This window comes from Channa argus, chromosome 1 (genome assembly GCF_033026475.1).
Source record: "Channa argus isolate prfri chromosome 1, Channa argus male v1.0, whole genome shotgun sequence".
In the NCBI taxonomy this organism is placed as follows: domain Eukaryota; kingdom Metazoa; phylum Chordata; class Actinopteri; order Anabantiformes; family Channidae; genus Channa; species Channa argus.
This window is the reverse complement of record NC_090197.1, coordinates 3,695,347-3,710,569: the sequence shown is the minus strand read 5'-3', so window position 1 is coordinate 3,710,569 and position 15,223 is coordinate 3,695,347. Positions and strand designations below refer to the sequence as shown.

The 15,223-nt window shown below is 41.7% G+C and overlaps 1 protein-coding gene across 1 annotated transcript in view; it reads right to left on the bottom strand.

Annotated features, from left to right (window-relative positions):
- The window catches only part of LOC137129764 (collagen alpha-1(XIV) chain-like), a 131,283-nt gene that overhangs the window by 47,153 nt on the left and 68,907 nt on the right, over nucleotides 1-15,223 (bottom strand). Inside the window, 4 exon segments of the mRNA XM_067509054.1 lie at nucleotides 1,473-1,622; nucleotides 6,799-6,915; nucleotides 10,164-10,313; nucleotides 10,828-10,950. Coding sequence (XP_067365155.1) covers nucleotides 1,473-1,622; nucleotides 6,799-6,915; nucleotides 10,164-10,313; nucleotides 10,828-10,950 — 540 coding nt within the window.

Genomic DNA, 15,223 nt, shown 5'->3' with positions numbered 1-15,223 from the left:
GATAATGAGGTAACATCTTACCACTGTCATACAATGATGAAAGCAGAAGTGACCAGTGTCCACAGTCCACATTGGTAGAAGGACGGTGGAAAAGTAGGAGCAGTCCTTTTCCCACTTCAAACTGACACATCATAACCTGTTTTCGTGCCTAAACTACTTCTAAATACATTTTGTGCCTAATCCTGAAAGAAGGTTGCAACTGCATAGTTATTACTGTATTTATGACAATAACAACCTACTGAATCCACTGGGAGGTAGTAGGCCAACTATTACCCATTGGGCCCATTGAATGCTGTGATAATGTCCACAGTCTTACAAACAACCTTCTTTAGAATAATGAACACCTTTCTAAAACAGTGTGAGTAAAAGCTAACTGTTATCTCTTGTATCAGGATTTGCTTCAGAGCCTGTTGTATTACACTACATTACTTACGGTTAAGTATAGTTAAGCATTTTGCACAAATCATCAGCCATGAAATGCTGCACAGCTCGTTCCTCGAGGTTTAGAAAGGTGACGTTAATCTGACAAATCTACATCTTTGCAGTGAAACACCATAGAAGAAGAGAGGCCACCTACGCCAACTGCCTCCCTCTCTGGACAGTGGGTCTTGATTAGTGCTTGGAGCAGAAGAAAAGCTCGTTCTTGTAGAAATGAAGGTTCAGCTCCCATTGAGATTCCCCATGAGAATAAGAGAGGTTTTATCTTGTAAATGATCATCACCCAGCTTGTAGTGTGTCTGTCCTCTAAAGTGTCTTTAAGCTTTACTACACAACTTTCACATTCATTTCTCATTGTTGTATGGATAAATCAGCTTGAGACAGACTGTGGCAGGGGAAAATCTACACATGATTGAAAGCTCTCTTCATGATTCAGGCCTTGACATAAACCATACACATTACTCACCGTCATTGGCCGTGAGCAGCAAACACAGCGAGTGGGAAAAAGCCAAAGTACTCAAACCCTTATACACCTACATTGGCCCATTTATGTCCAAAATAACTCAATTCTCAAGTGTATGGTTTTTTGGGGTTTTTTTTGTCCTTTCGTCTTTTCCCGTGAGTTCAGTGTCACAACAGCGGATCATTGTGCGCATGTTGATTTGGCTCAGTTTTTACGCCCGATGACCTTCCTGACGGAACCCTCTCCAATTTCTACCGGGCTTGGACCGGCACTGCACAGCTGGGGAGGGGAATGGGCTGTTAGGGGTTCAGTGTCTTTGCCCAGAGGCACTTCGACATGTAGCCAGGGGATCGAACCACCGACCCTGTCTTCCGTGGACGACTGCTTTTACCAACTGAGCTACAGCCGCCCTATTCTCAAGTGTATGTTTCTCAATGTAAATTAAGGGGGGAAACCGAACTTCCTTAACATGTTTATCGTGTTTACTGTAGCTAAGCATATTGTACCTGTTCCAAAATCATAGTCTAATAACTGGAGCTGGATTCTATAAATGTTTTTACTGTGTACTTACGTGTCTTCTCAGTAACAGTAACAGCGGGTCCTTCAGTCCCGTCCAGCAGCTGAGCATACACACTGATCTTGTACTGAGTGTTGGACTTCAGGCTGCTGAAGCAGTGTCTGCTGGATCCGCCACCCAGCGTCGTGTCTTGCTTCTGACCATCTGCACCAAAATTACAAAGGTCAGCTAGTTTTCATTTTGATAAAAAGTTTAATCTATATACTTAAATAGTTCACGTTTGCATTGATATTGTATTTGCAATGCGGTGCAATAAAAGTGTTCTTTGGACGGAGCAGAACAGGGTAGTGTAAGATTACTGAGGGGTCACATGTAGCTAGTTATGAAAATGTCCCCGGTAGCGGAGATTCGTGTCGGACAAGCTGATTGGATAATGTCGGAAGGTGGGATTGAAATGGGGAAAAGAATGGAACAAGTAGCAAGAAGAACAGTAAAGTAGAAGAAGAAGAAACACAACCAACACCAATCCAGATGTTCACACTACCTGTCTGAGTTCATATAATATTTATACGTGTTGTTTTATACACTGACTGGCCACTTTATTAGGTACACCTGTACAATCTAATATAATCTAATACAGCAGCTCTGCCATGAATTTTACTTTTGATTATTGTAAAATTCTACTCTGTTTATTGTTAAGGTCAAAGAGGTTGGTGGAGTGATACTGGAGTTGAGAAGAGCTGGTTTTAATGTTTTGGTCACCCTATTTAAAATGAATGAGGGGGCCAACATTTTAGATCCACCTCTGGCCATATTGTTTTAGTCTTTATTGTACTTAATTTGTTTTCAGTGTGTTTTGAGTTGCCATCCAAATTAAATGTCACCACTAACAGGCTGTACTTTTATTAGAAAGCAACAGGGTGTGTGCTGTATTTCAATTTCCAAACGGGAAATAAAAAAGGGAAACTGAGAAGAAGCTGGGTTTGATAGCATACTATACTTCATAACTACTATTTGGTTAATGAAAACTGAAATAGTTTTAATTTATGATTTGGTCTTTGGAATGACCCCCTGTTATCTCTCAAAATAGTCATGTTTATTCAATAACAACAAAAGGACAGGATGTTGTAGGCGTCTATGTCTAACAATTACATCACATCGTCATGTGAACAATGAATGCAGAAGACAAGGTAACTCCAGAGGCTTCACATACTTTCTCTTGTCATTGCAATTTTGTGCTCTCTGCTTTAACGAAATTGAGTTCATATCAGTAGACCTCACCTCAGCAGAGCATCCTACCAAAGAATCATTCCTGAGAGAGATCATCCATTTTTTTAATCTCCATTTACATACAGGTCACATGTAATTTCTGTTTCTGGATTATTTGCATTTTTAGCAAATTGAGGTTTTCTTAAACGCGACATTGCCCCTTATGGACGTTCAACTACAAAAGAAACTTTCCAACATCATTCGACTTTAAGTGCGTATATATGCATACATGCAGAACCCAGAAGTATAATTCTGTCTGTAGATGAAACTACTCACATTATGTCCAGACAAACAGCTCGATGGTGTCTCAAACACAACTCACAGTAAGAGGAAACGTAACCTAAATGTGTCGGAATTAACAGAATAATCGGTTGGAAAAGGATAATAATGTTTTACAACCAACTTTCATTATTTGGTGTTGAAGACGGAAGTAACTGTGCAAAAAACGTCTGAGGATTGATTAACGGCCGTGATGTTCAGGCTCCAGTCTTTCAGGGACTTTCTGAAGGATTGTTTTTACTGCCGGTCTCAATGTTGTGAAGCTCCACCATGTTCTGCATTGTAGAGGGTTGATTATTCTGCAACCTGGGTAAATGTGTTATTTTCAACAAGCAGGCTCTAATTATCCTGTGCAGAGTGAGGTGAAGGGTTGATATCTGTAAAGTCTAATTTAATTCAACGAGGAGGATATGTGAGTCTACTGTATCGCCTCGTCTGTTCTATATTAATCTTTTTTCCTCCCTGCTTTACCTCATCTTCTCCTCCTTTACTTTCAAACCAAAAAAAAAAACAGATAACTTTCCATTTCCTCCTTTCTCCTGCAGCAGACACATTTTTCTAGTAATTATTCACCAGCTGTGCTAAAATAAATCCTTATTTAGCTCTATTGTGTGTTAAGGGAACAATACCTGGGAGCATCCAGACGAAATGGGGGGGGGGGGGGGGGGGGGGGCTGCAATATTACATGTCTTTTATGTGACAATAATGACGCCATTGTTGTTGCTGGAGGCCTAAAGGTGATGAATAACAGCCATTACTTTCCTATTTGGTGGACGACGGCTGTATTTAAAGTCAATCTTACCTTTGAGGTAGTTTCTACGTGGCGGATGTGTGCAATCAAATTGGGGGCCACGCCATTTGTTGTTTGATGTTATTTTGGTGTGTTGGACGGCGTTATCCATTTCAAATAAACGGGAAACTACATAACTATTCCTGCTGGCGCCGAGCCCAGTGGCTGCAGAGAATCAGAACTGGGAAAATGACTTTAATATTTGCATGGCTGTCGTGGGAGAGTGACGTTGGAGCAGGGACTTTTTTGACAGCTCAATTGAAAAATGAACGTCAAAACATCAAAACCTGAAAAGAAAAGAAATTGATAAAGATTTTAATGAAGACTCTGAAGGTAATTTGAAGATGCTGAGCAGAAATGAAAGGTTTTAGGCAGCTATAGTTAAAAGGCCGAGAGAAAGCAGCAGCTCTTTAATTTTTGCTTCAATATCCAACATTTCAAAGTTTGACTTATACAGGTGAAATCCTTCTGCACAGATGATCACAGAGCTCTATTTTCAATTCCAGTCAACGTCTAGTTCAAAAAAACCAATGACTAGTTCCACAAATTACAGAGGTTTTGGCAAAAATAGGAGGAAGTGCACCTCTCGCATATTATAGGTTTACTGTTGTGCTTTGAATGTATATTATTAAGAGATGCAAAAACGAAACATCACACCAGGTTTTCCAGGCTTTGGTCTGCCATCGAATCAGAGGTCAGCAACCCATGAATGACTGATATCGGATATTCAACAAAAGGCCAAATCATTCATCTGCTTCAACCTCACATCGTGCACAGACAAACATCACATTTACTCAGGCTGTTTTCACAGGATTGTGGCCAGACAACAGTGGATGAGGTGAAATCTGATCACATAAAGTGACTGTTTGTAGGTTTTAGCATCGCTTTTGCTGGTGTAGATCATTTCTATTCAAATAGATGAAATGTACAGAACATTTAGCCTGGTTGACTTAGTCAGTGATGCAGGCAGACTTTTAAAATAGTCTCATACTACTTATTTTACTATTTTCTGACCTGTGATTCTATAAGTCTGACGTAATTGAAATTTAGAACAAATTTCTTTAAAGCCTAAAAAAATTGGAATTGTGTAACGTTTCCATTCCAAATCCAGTCAGTGACTTGACTAAAGAGGTCAGAGGTTATTGTGGAAAACGTTTAAGACGTAATTTGAGTCTGACTGTCATTTGCGTCTGCGGTGACTCAGAGACGGCAGCCTTCATTTCACTTTCACTCATTTTCACACTCCCACACATGCAGACTGAACTTCAAATAGAAGCACTTGCACGTGTTATTGTTTGAAGGAAAGGAGCCTCTTACAATCAAAGAACTGGCTGCAGGTGCAACCCAAACTTCATACTTGATCAGAAAAGTCCTGATGAGAAGAAGATATTTTCCTCCAATTTCCTCTTTTTTTTTTTTTTGTTATGTTCACTTTAAAGCTCAGCTCTCAAAATAGACACAATAAGACATAATTACTGTCATTCCTGCAACAAGAACATCTCATTCCAACACACTTGGCAACCACAACACCGAGCTTTTGTTTTTTTTTTTTCCCCCTGCATTTTACCGCACACAGCAAATGTAAATGTCACCCTGTCTGCAATCTATAAGCCTTCTTTATCTGCAGAGCAGCTCCGATTGCACAGCCAAACCTCCAGGACTGTCAGCATGTCTCAGACTGGACACAACAATATCTTTGTCATCTCAGGCTGCTTAAGGAGTCAGAAAAACGGATGGCTTTCTTCCTGCTAAATGTTAAAACTCCTACTAATGAAAGCATGCCAGTGTGAATGAGACCTACCAATGCAGGAATGCAGCGTGGGAGCTCAACGCGGACATCACAGCTGCACGCACACTTTCGTGTATCCCAGAATGCAGTTAATGCATCACTAATGACGCACAGTCACATTGAATAACCTTGTCACGCACAATGTAAGATACGCCTGATAATCCAGAGAGACGAGATGTGGCAGGAGGAGAGAGTTTGTTTGTGTGGATCCACATCATTTGCACTTGCATACACTGTACCTTCCCTGTATGTAAAGGTCCTACTGATCTTTACTATGTGAGAATGAGGAATGTGTTTCACAGGTAGCTCATTACAATAACAATAAAAAACACCAAGACGAGCACAGTGACACAAAAGGGGGCTAGTGAACCTCCACTAGTTGCTCCTATTTTAAAAAAATCAAAGTGCCAATAAACGGGCCTGAGACTGCAGCCCGGTGTGCAAGTGAAGAATGGCCAGTCGGCAACGGACTCCAGGCAGCAGAACACATAGGTGGTTGTTAAGGGAAGGCTCTGCTGCAGAAAGTCAAAGGAAAATGTTATATGTGTTTCATATTCGGTAGCATCAGAAGTGGATAGACAGCAACACACATATACAAAAAAGATGCACGGAGCACAATAACTCATTCAGTGAACGCTGCATCTGGAGAACAGTGCCTAACTAATAAACACACGCCACATGATTTGGTCAAGAGGCAGGACCACACACTACGTGTATGTAACTGCTCCACAGTGGTAAATGGTATTTCACAGACAGTTTCAGAACAAAGCAAGACCTCAGAGCAAAACAGGCATAAAAGCATCGGCAGCGAGTGGGTTATGTTTTGTGCTGAGAAAATAAGAAGTAGAAAAGGACTAAATTTGCATCCTTATACATACTGCAGCATGAGCTGGAAGTGAATTGGACATAAAGTTTTATTCTTATTCTCACTTGAGGTTAGCGTGAGCTACTTATACAAGTAAACATCTGGTTGGTGACGTCGCCACTGGCTGTTGCTGGTTTCTGCTCAATGATCCATCTTAGTTCCTTTCACACTATCGGGTTTCCAAGTCCTACATACCAAACATTTTTCATATATATGTAAGATCAGAGGGACTATGAGCCATTAATGTCTATAACCCCCCCCCCCCCCCCCCCCCCCCCCCCCCCCACATTACAGGATCATTTGGGCCGATAACATTGTTAGAGTATCGATCGAGCACAAACAATGCATATAACCCTTAAAGCTGTTATGGTGCCGTACGAGTACTCACTGATCAGCGACTCGATGACCACTCTGTAGGTGCTGGCGTGTCGGTGAGGCTGCCACTGGGCGCACAGACTGTTCATCCTCACTTGATACGTGTTGAGGTTCGTCACCCCCAGGTACACTGCAGGGGGAGGGAGGGAGAGAACCACCGTGGTTGTTAGCTTATTGCAAACAGAACATTTTTTATCATCAAATGTTTTTATTTTTTTGGTCAAAGCCAAAGGTCTGTGGCAGTGTGGTGGGTGTTGCTGTCTCATCCAATACTATATCCTCACCGACTCCACGTTTTCTGTACAATTCGTGAGACGTAAAAAACAAACCGTGAACTTCTCCAGAAATACACACTCTGGCCTCGTCAGCGCTCTTTGCTACGTGCTACTGGTGTAATAAATGTGTATATAAGTGCACTGCGCTCACATCTGAAAAACCACATGCCGTCGTGTCTCCAGATGACAGATTTAAAAACATATGGCCAGTTAGTTTCACTTTCATTGAGTTTATTTAAAGACAGAGAAAATAAAGCTGCAGTGGCTTCACTCCAAACATACACAGATCCCAGGAAACCCACACACACCATTAATGCAAATCATATGTATATACTTTTACTGTCCAACTTTTAAAAGTGCCACTTGCTCCATGTTTAAAGACATTAGCATGCGTGTTTCTGTGACTTCATAATGGCCTTCAGAGTTTCTTTTACATTCTCTCTGACAAAAGGAACATTTTCAAGTTGAGCCACAGAGCTAATCTGCATCATGTTGGACTCATGATGCTGTGATTTGTGATTTAATTGAAGGGAGACAAAACATTAGTTACCAAAGTAATGTGACTAACTTTGAGAGTGACTTTCTAATAATTGGCCTTCAGGATCAGCTACCTGAGTGAGCACCTTGTCACCACGACCGTCAACAACAGCCTACACGTTCTCATGCTGTCACTAACGTCACTGATAAATCAGTACTACAGTACCAGTACTACATCTCCCTCTACTAGGGCACTTCCAACCCAAATGTCAGCACTGCACCACAACATAAGACCCAGAGCTTGATGCTTCACGCTCAGCTGCAAACGGAGACAGTCCCAGGCCACTGCTCACTTGGGATGTAAGGAGTACATGTTCTGGCATCTGATGCCTCCTGGAAACCCTTCTAGCCCAAGAAGACTGATGCATCACCCAAGAAGAGCTAGAGCACATTATCCTGCTGCTGCATGAAACCACGAGGCCGACTGCTGGAAAAAGTGAAATGCGCGAATTTCACGAAATCAGCACTCGCGTTTGGTCACAAGTGACAAACGGCTGAAATTTTAAATGTAGACGTGAAATTGTACACAATTCAAACAGACAAAGGCCTAACTGACGTAGCGTCTAGAGCACCAGCCTCTTTTGTCCTCAGAAGTATGATACTCGTGCTGATGTGTGAAGCATCTGTCCACTCATCTCAACTGGTCCACTGTCCTCATTAACATGCTGCAGTTTGACAGACACTCCATTGGCCTCACATCATCTTACACTCTTTTCAACTCCACCCACCTCTCCATCTTTTTTCTTTCTTCCCATCTTCCCCAGGTTTTGTCCCCCCCAATCTTCTCTCCTACTTTGCCTTGACCCCACCCTCCTAAACTTGTCTTTCAAATCAAGAGCTCAATTGTTATGCAGGCGATGGAAACTGTAGCTCCGGCGCAAAGTCACATGCTCCATTTAAAACTACATGTTCAGGCATTTAGCTGACACTCATCTCAATGGCTCTTACCCAGAGAGAAATGAAAATGGATGAGAACGGGCGGAGGTTCGGTGTCCTGCTCAAGGACACTTCAAAAGGACACATTGTGTTGGTCGGTGCCTCGGGCTCTCACGGAGATCAAACCAGAGATTCTTTAGACTCTAAAAGAGCTCTTTCACCAAGAGGCCAGACTGCAGCAAAGTGGTTAATTATCATGCACAAGCGAGAAATCTAGACTCCTACTCAGATTATTGTGCTTGAGAAGCACTGATTGATCGAGCCGGGCCAGACACTCGGAGCCTTGGGAAGCATCGACGGTGCCAGTGAGATTACTTGTGCAGTTCATTCCAGGGCTGGGATGTAATTAGGTGAAGTTGGCATTAAAAGCGTTAGACAGATATCAAGATATTGATGTGTGCAGGTATCTGGCTGCTCTCGCTGATTTGATTAGACTAAGATTCCCTTGTATTCAAAGAGGTGAAACAGACCTCAGAAAACCAACAGCAAAGTATGTTCATGACCGGAATTGGAAAATGGCAACCAAGAAATTAAGTTGGCAACAAGATAATCAGAGAGCAGAAGGCTCGTCCAACACATTTCTTGTGAGGAGAGTTCGTGATGATGTGGGAAAAGTTTGTTGTATTTACATTTATGCTTGTTTTTATTTTTTTATTTTTATTAAAAATACAGGCAGCTGCAGTCAAAGGACGACCACTGAGGAACTGATGATGGCACATGCACAGTAAGCAGAGTTGACCAGAGTTACCACAGGTACACAAACTCAATTCTCAAGTTATAGTACAACTACTTGCCCTACTACAGGCAGAAGTACTGTCCCCCTTCACATTCTTTACTTAAGCAAAGTACACGCTCTAAGATGTACTTTAAGCATCCGTTCAACCGAGTTACCACTAAAAACAAAGTAAACACTCTTGAACTTGATGCTGTTTATAACATGAATGTACAAGTCTTGTCTCATAAATAAGGTTTCTGCAGAAATCTTCAGAAATTTAGAAATGTTAAGTTAAGTTAAGTTTAATTCATGTGCAGATTTAAGGAGAGAACCACTTCAAAAAACGGATTTCATATGAAAATAATAATCAACATTATTGTCTTTTTCACTAAGTGACCTTTTAGTAATTAGCAACATAAAATTAGTAAATGTTGGATGCAACAGCCCTGTGAAACAAATAGTGAATTTATTTCATCTTTCTGCCATGAACTGCAAACTAACTAGAATATGGGAAAGATTAAAAATAAGGACAACGATCTGTCTTACTATAGAGAGTGTGTTACAAAAAAACACACTGAACTGAAGCAGAAGTGTGGAGCTATTTGTGTAGGCAGGAAATGGCCTTTAAAAATATAACTGGACATTCACTAGGTACATAAATATATCTATGTACTAGAAAATTGTGTTTTGTTTAACACTTTACGAGTAGAAACATTTTCCCAGTATACGGCCAAACTGCACACAGGCATAAATAAATGTATTCCAGGAGACAAAAAAACAAACTAACAAAAACTCGAATTAATATCTCCTGATTGTTAGCCTCCACTAAGCAGTCAGGTTACAGGGCACAGACTAATATTCTAATCAGTTCATCCACGGCATGCCACCAAATTTAAGGAGCAGAGATGGACTTACACGTCTTGGCCTTTCCTGAGAGGGCCTCACTCGAGCCGGTGGTGTATGAGGCGATGACTTTGACACTGTATTCTGTCCCACTAAGCAGGTTAAGAATCAGCATGGTGTTCACGTCTTCCCCCACAAAGGTCTCCAGAGCTGGCCCAGGGGCTGGAGAGGGGCAGGATAATTGAGAAGACCCGTCAAAGGGGGAGCAAATGGTCAGTGAATGGAAGGAACACAGAGGAACCGGTTCAGAGATGATCAGGTCCAATTTTTGCAGACAGAGCTTTGCTTACACTAGGTAAGATTTTCAAAAAGGAGCATGTGATAATCGTAATTAGCTCTGTGCAAATCAGACAGCAGAAATATATCCGCTCAATTCCATGTGTGTTTGTATGACAGACACTGTTTGTAAGCTGTTTGGAAAGCTGAGTAAAGCATTTGCATATCTGTAGGTACATGTATTTACATTTTGATGTAGATCAGCGTGACTGCATTTAGTTTTATGTTATTTACTTCATTTTCATATGCTCATGTCTTTGTTTTGTTGCTATAAGTCATAACGGCTCTGTGAATGATAATAATGTCTGAGCAGAGCAATGAATAATACAAAACTACAGTAGCTGTTTGAACATGTGATGATAACAGGCCATATACAGTTTTTGTGCATTTGTGTATTTACCAGAGAGAGGCTGGTAGACCACCCTGTAGCCCATGGTGGGTGAAGGTGGCACGTCCCAGCTGATCCTGAAGCGGTTGTACCATTCCTCAGATACCCTCAGGTTCTTAGGAGCTGATAGAGGAACTGATAAGGGAGAAAAAGGCAGATTTTCTGTTTCTATTAACATGTTTCTATTAACATTCCAATAACATGTTCATACATTAAAAAAATAGTTATAAAGTAAAGCTAATTCAATACAGCCAAGTACAACCCCAATTTCTAAAAAGTTGTAGATAAAAATGTAAATAAAAACAGAATGCAATGATTTGCAAATCACATCAACCCATATTTTATTCATAAGAGAACATAAACAACATATTAGATGCTGAAACTGAGAAATTTTACCCCATCATGGAAAATATTGGCTTATTTTGAATTTGATGGAAGCAACACATCTCACAAACGTTGGAACAGGGTGATGTTTACCATTGTGAAGCATCCGCTCTTCTTTTAACAACTGTCTGTAAACATCTGGGAACTGAAGAGACCATTTGCTGGAGTTTTAGCAGAGCAATGTTGTCCCATTCTTGTCTGATGCAGGATTCTAGCTGCTCATCAGTCCTGGGCCTTTGTTGCTAGATTTGTCATTTTACAGTATGATGTACCAAATGTTTTCTATTGGTGAAAGGTCTGGACTGCAGACAGGCCAGTTCAGCACCCGGACTCTTCTCCTGCAAAGCCATGTTGTTGTGATGGATGCAGTATGTGGTTTGGCATTGTCTTGCTGAAATAGTCTTCCCTGAAAGAGACGTTGTCTGGATGTGAGCATATGTTGCTCTAAAACCTCTCTGTGCTTTTCAGCATTGATGGTGTCTTTCCAGATGTGTAAGCTGCTCACAGCATAGGCACTAATGCACCTCACCACCATCAGAGATGCAGGTTTTTGAACTGTCTGCTGATAACAAGCTGGATGGTCCCTCTGCACTTTAGTCTGCAGGACACGATGTCCATGGTTTCCAAAAAGAATTTAAAATCTTGAATCATCTAACCCAAAAACAGTTTCCCATTTTGCCTCAGATCATTTTAAATGAGTTTGGCCCAGAGAACACAACAGAATTTCTGGGTCGTATTCACATCTGGCTTCCTTTTTGCATGACACAGCTTTAACTTAAATTTGTGGATTTCACAGTGAACTGTGTTCACAGACAGTGATTTCTGGAAGTGTGTCTGAGTCCACGCAGTGATGTCCAGTAGAGAATCATGAATCTTTTGATGATATTATATATTGTAGATGGTGGGATCTTAAAAGTGCAATTTGTAGACACAGTTTGCCACAGATCGCTGAAGCTCTGCCCATCTTTACATCCAGCTCTGCCTCTCTGAAAAGCTCCTTTCATACCCAGTCATCTTACTGACCTGTTGACCTAATTAGCTGTCAAATGCTTTTCCCACCTTTTGTTGTCCCTCTTCCAGCTTCTTTGAGATTATTTTCCATGAAATGGTAAAATGTCTCAGTATCAACATCTGATATGTTGTTTGTGTTCTATTGTGAATATAATTCGGGTTGATGAAATTTGCAAATCATTGCATTCTGTTTCTGTTTACGTTTTACAAAGCGGTTTTTGGAATCGGGGCTGTAGATGAGCAAAAGACCTGCCTCAGTATGTCAGAACAATTACGATTATGTGCCTTCTTGATGGAAAAAGACATCACACGGCAGCGAGAAGGGAAAAAAAGTACAGGGAGAAATTGGAGGGAGAGAAACCGAGTTAGCAAGAGAAAGATAATGAAGAGTGTCTGCAGGATAAGGGTTTTGATAACACTTAATAAAATTTCAAGAGTCAGCACAGAGAAAAGTTCTTCTGCTGTGACAGAGCATACTGTTAAATTAGTCTGTCAGAAAGATATTAAAACCAGACGACTTATCATTAGGATGACAACTGGGACTGAACTCTGGAAGAAAGTAATATTCTAATGCACATTAGTACTGGTATGAAATGTATCGGGGCGGCAGAGGCTCGGTTGGTAAAGCGGTTGCCTACCGACCACGGGGTCGGAGGCTCGCACACCACTCGTCCCCACCACATGCCGAAGTGTCCCTGGGCACAAGCGCTATTAACTGTATATCGCGTTTATAATGTGCACCCACATTTCCATCCTCCCTGCAGTCCATGCTGTTCCCCCTGAACTCAAAATCCTCTGAAGTTCCCTTTGGTTAATGTAAAAAATGTGAGACGTCTTCGCTCTAAATCCTGCTGTGGACGTTCGGCTGCACATTTAAAATGCTAAAAAACCTCCTATCATTTTCTCCACGCTTCCCCTTTTCCTCCCAGAGTATCAATCCCCACCGTTTACGAGCTGAAACATCCAGATTACACCGTCTCTTCTGCCTCATTTTCCCCACTTCACCTTCTGCGGCCATTCACTATTAAATAGCCAATCATCCTCTGTGCATTCAGCCATACTGCCCACCTCCCCACCTCAGTGTGGGCGGCACCCTCGTATGTTCAAACCCCAACGTTATACTCCCCTCTTCTGCTGCATTATCCGACTTCACTGTGCACTCGCTGACTAAATTACCGTCATTCTCTGAGCTCTGTCTGCTGTCCATCCTGTGTCTTCACCTTTTAGGGGGAAGAGTAAATGGATTCTGAGGACACTGAATGGAACCTTCTCACCAAAAAGGAACTTATTTCAGCAGCCAAGGAACATTATTAGGAACTTAGGTGCCGAAGCACATTTCCCAGCTGCTATTTCATTTAAAAACAAAACAACTCAACAGTCCTCAGACCCTGAACAAACAATATGAAAAGTCTAGATATTCTTCTCCTTAAGCGCATACAGGAAATTTGGTCTGTTTTCCCCTTGGATCGGTTTCCTTTCACACATAGAACAATCAAAATGAACTAAAATGCATTAAAAAAAAGTCATGCAAGAACTGACGCTCATTGGTTAAACTGATCTGGGGGAGGGAACATGAACTTTTCTGTACTTGTCAATACTCCTGTAAATGAAAATTTGCTATGAAACATAAAACAGCTGCACAATTAGAACAGTGGTGATTATTTGGGCAACAGAAACGATGAAAAACTCTGCAGAAGATGCTAATTCAATTATGAAAACATAAATAAATAAAACGTTACAACAATAAAAGCAGCTTAGCTATTAGGATGAGCAGCTAAGTTGGGTTTTTTCATGCTCGTAGCACATTCTCGCCACAAACACACTACTCCAGAGTTTGTTTGGGACCAGAACTCATAGAGGACAGAGTCTCAGTACGGACGTTCCAGGTCAGATTGCTGTGTTCAGACCTACGCAAATGATACCCTGTCGAGAGGGACCTTCTCTCCCCCCGGTCTTTGGTATTTGCTGATTGATAATCTCCAGGCTGCTCTCACCCTGCAGCCATTTTTTACTTTACTACCAGCATTCGAGAAACCACTCAACGTCTCCTTAAAGCCGATCAGAAATACCCAGGTTTCCATTACACGACTCAGGTATCCGATCATTCCTCCTTGCTTTAAATCCCCACTTTAAAACGGGCCATCATGTCTGCTGACCATCTAAATTCCTTGGAATCAATTTTGTCCCCAAAAATGTGTTTGTGCCTCATTTTCCTTTTTCTTCCAACACCCTGTCATCTTTTGTATTTCCACCCACATCATCTCCCAACCATCTCCCGTTCGCTCAGTGGATAAAACCCCACAAATATTCTGCCTATTCCACCACATTACCTCTGTTCAATTTGAGGCTAAAAGCCCAGTACACCTCTCTGCATTCCCTGTCATGCTTCCCTCAGCATTCACCCCATCCCTCATAGGTTCAAATCCCCAGATTACACCGGCTGCCTTTGTCACATCATCTATCTTCACTCTAAAAAACCCCAATCATTCCCCTTTCTCCGCATCCCCTGTCGCTCCTCCCCGAGCGATCGTCTCATCCCTCACTTGCTAACAGGAACCATTCATCATCACCGGGTGTCGGAGGCCCCATCGTTTAAAAGCGGAGAACGTCGTTAGCGGCTGCTAATGTGTGTAATGCGCTGCACAGGGAGACATGATGAGATGGAGTGGAAAGATGAATGGCTGGAATTTAGAGTCTCCTCCTCTCTGAAAGTCGAGTGTTTGTTCTATAGCGCACTCATTAGGCTCTGCTGCTGCATCCGCGGCGGCGCTCACTCGCATTTAACAAAAGAGAGAAGAATCCTTCCCACATATTTCTGTCATCAGCTCCACGGTGAAGAAAATAAATGTTGTACATTGAGCTACCCAGACAGGTTGCCATCTCTTTTTCCTCCCCATAAATTGTGCTGCACAGAGACACTCAGATTTGGACTCTAATGTGTTTTTAATTACTCAGAATCTCATTCACAATCCAATTAAATGGCTAAAATATTCATTTTATCTCTTTCTCTAAC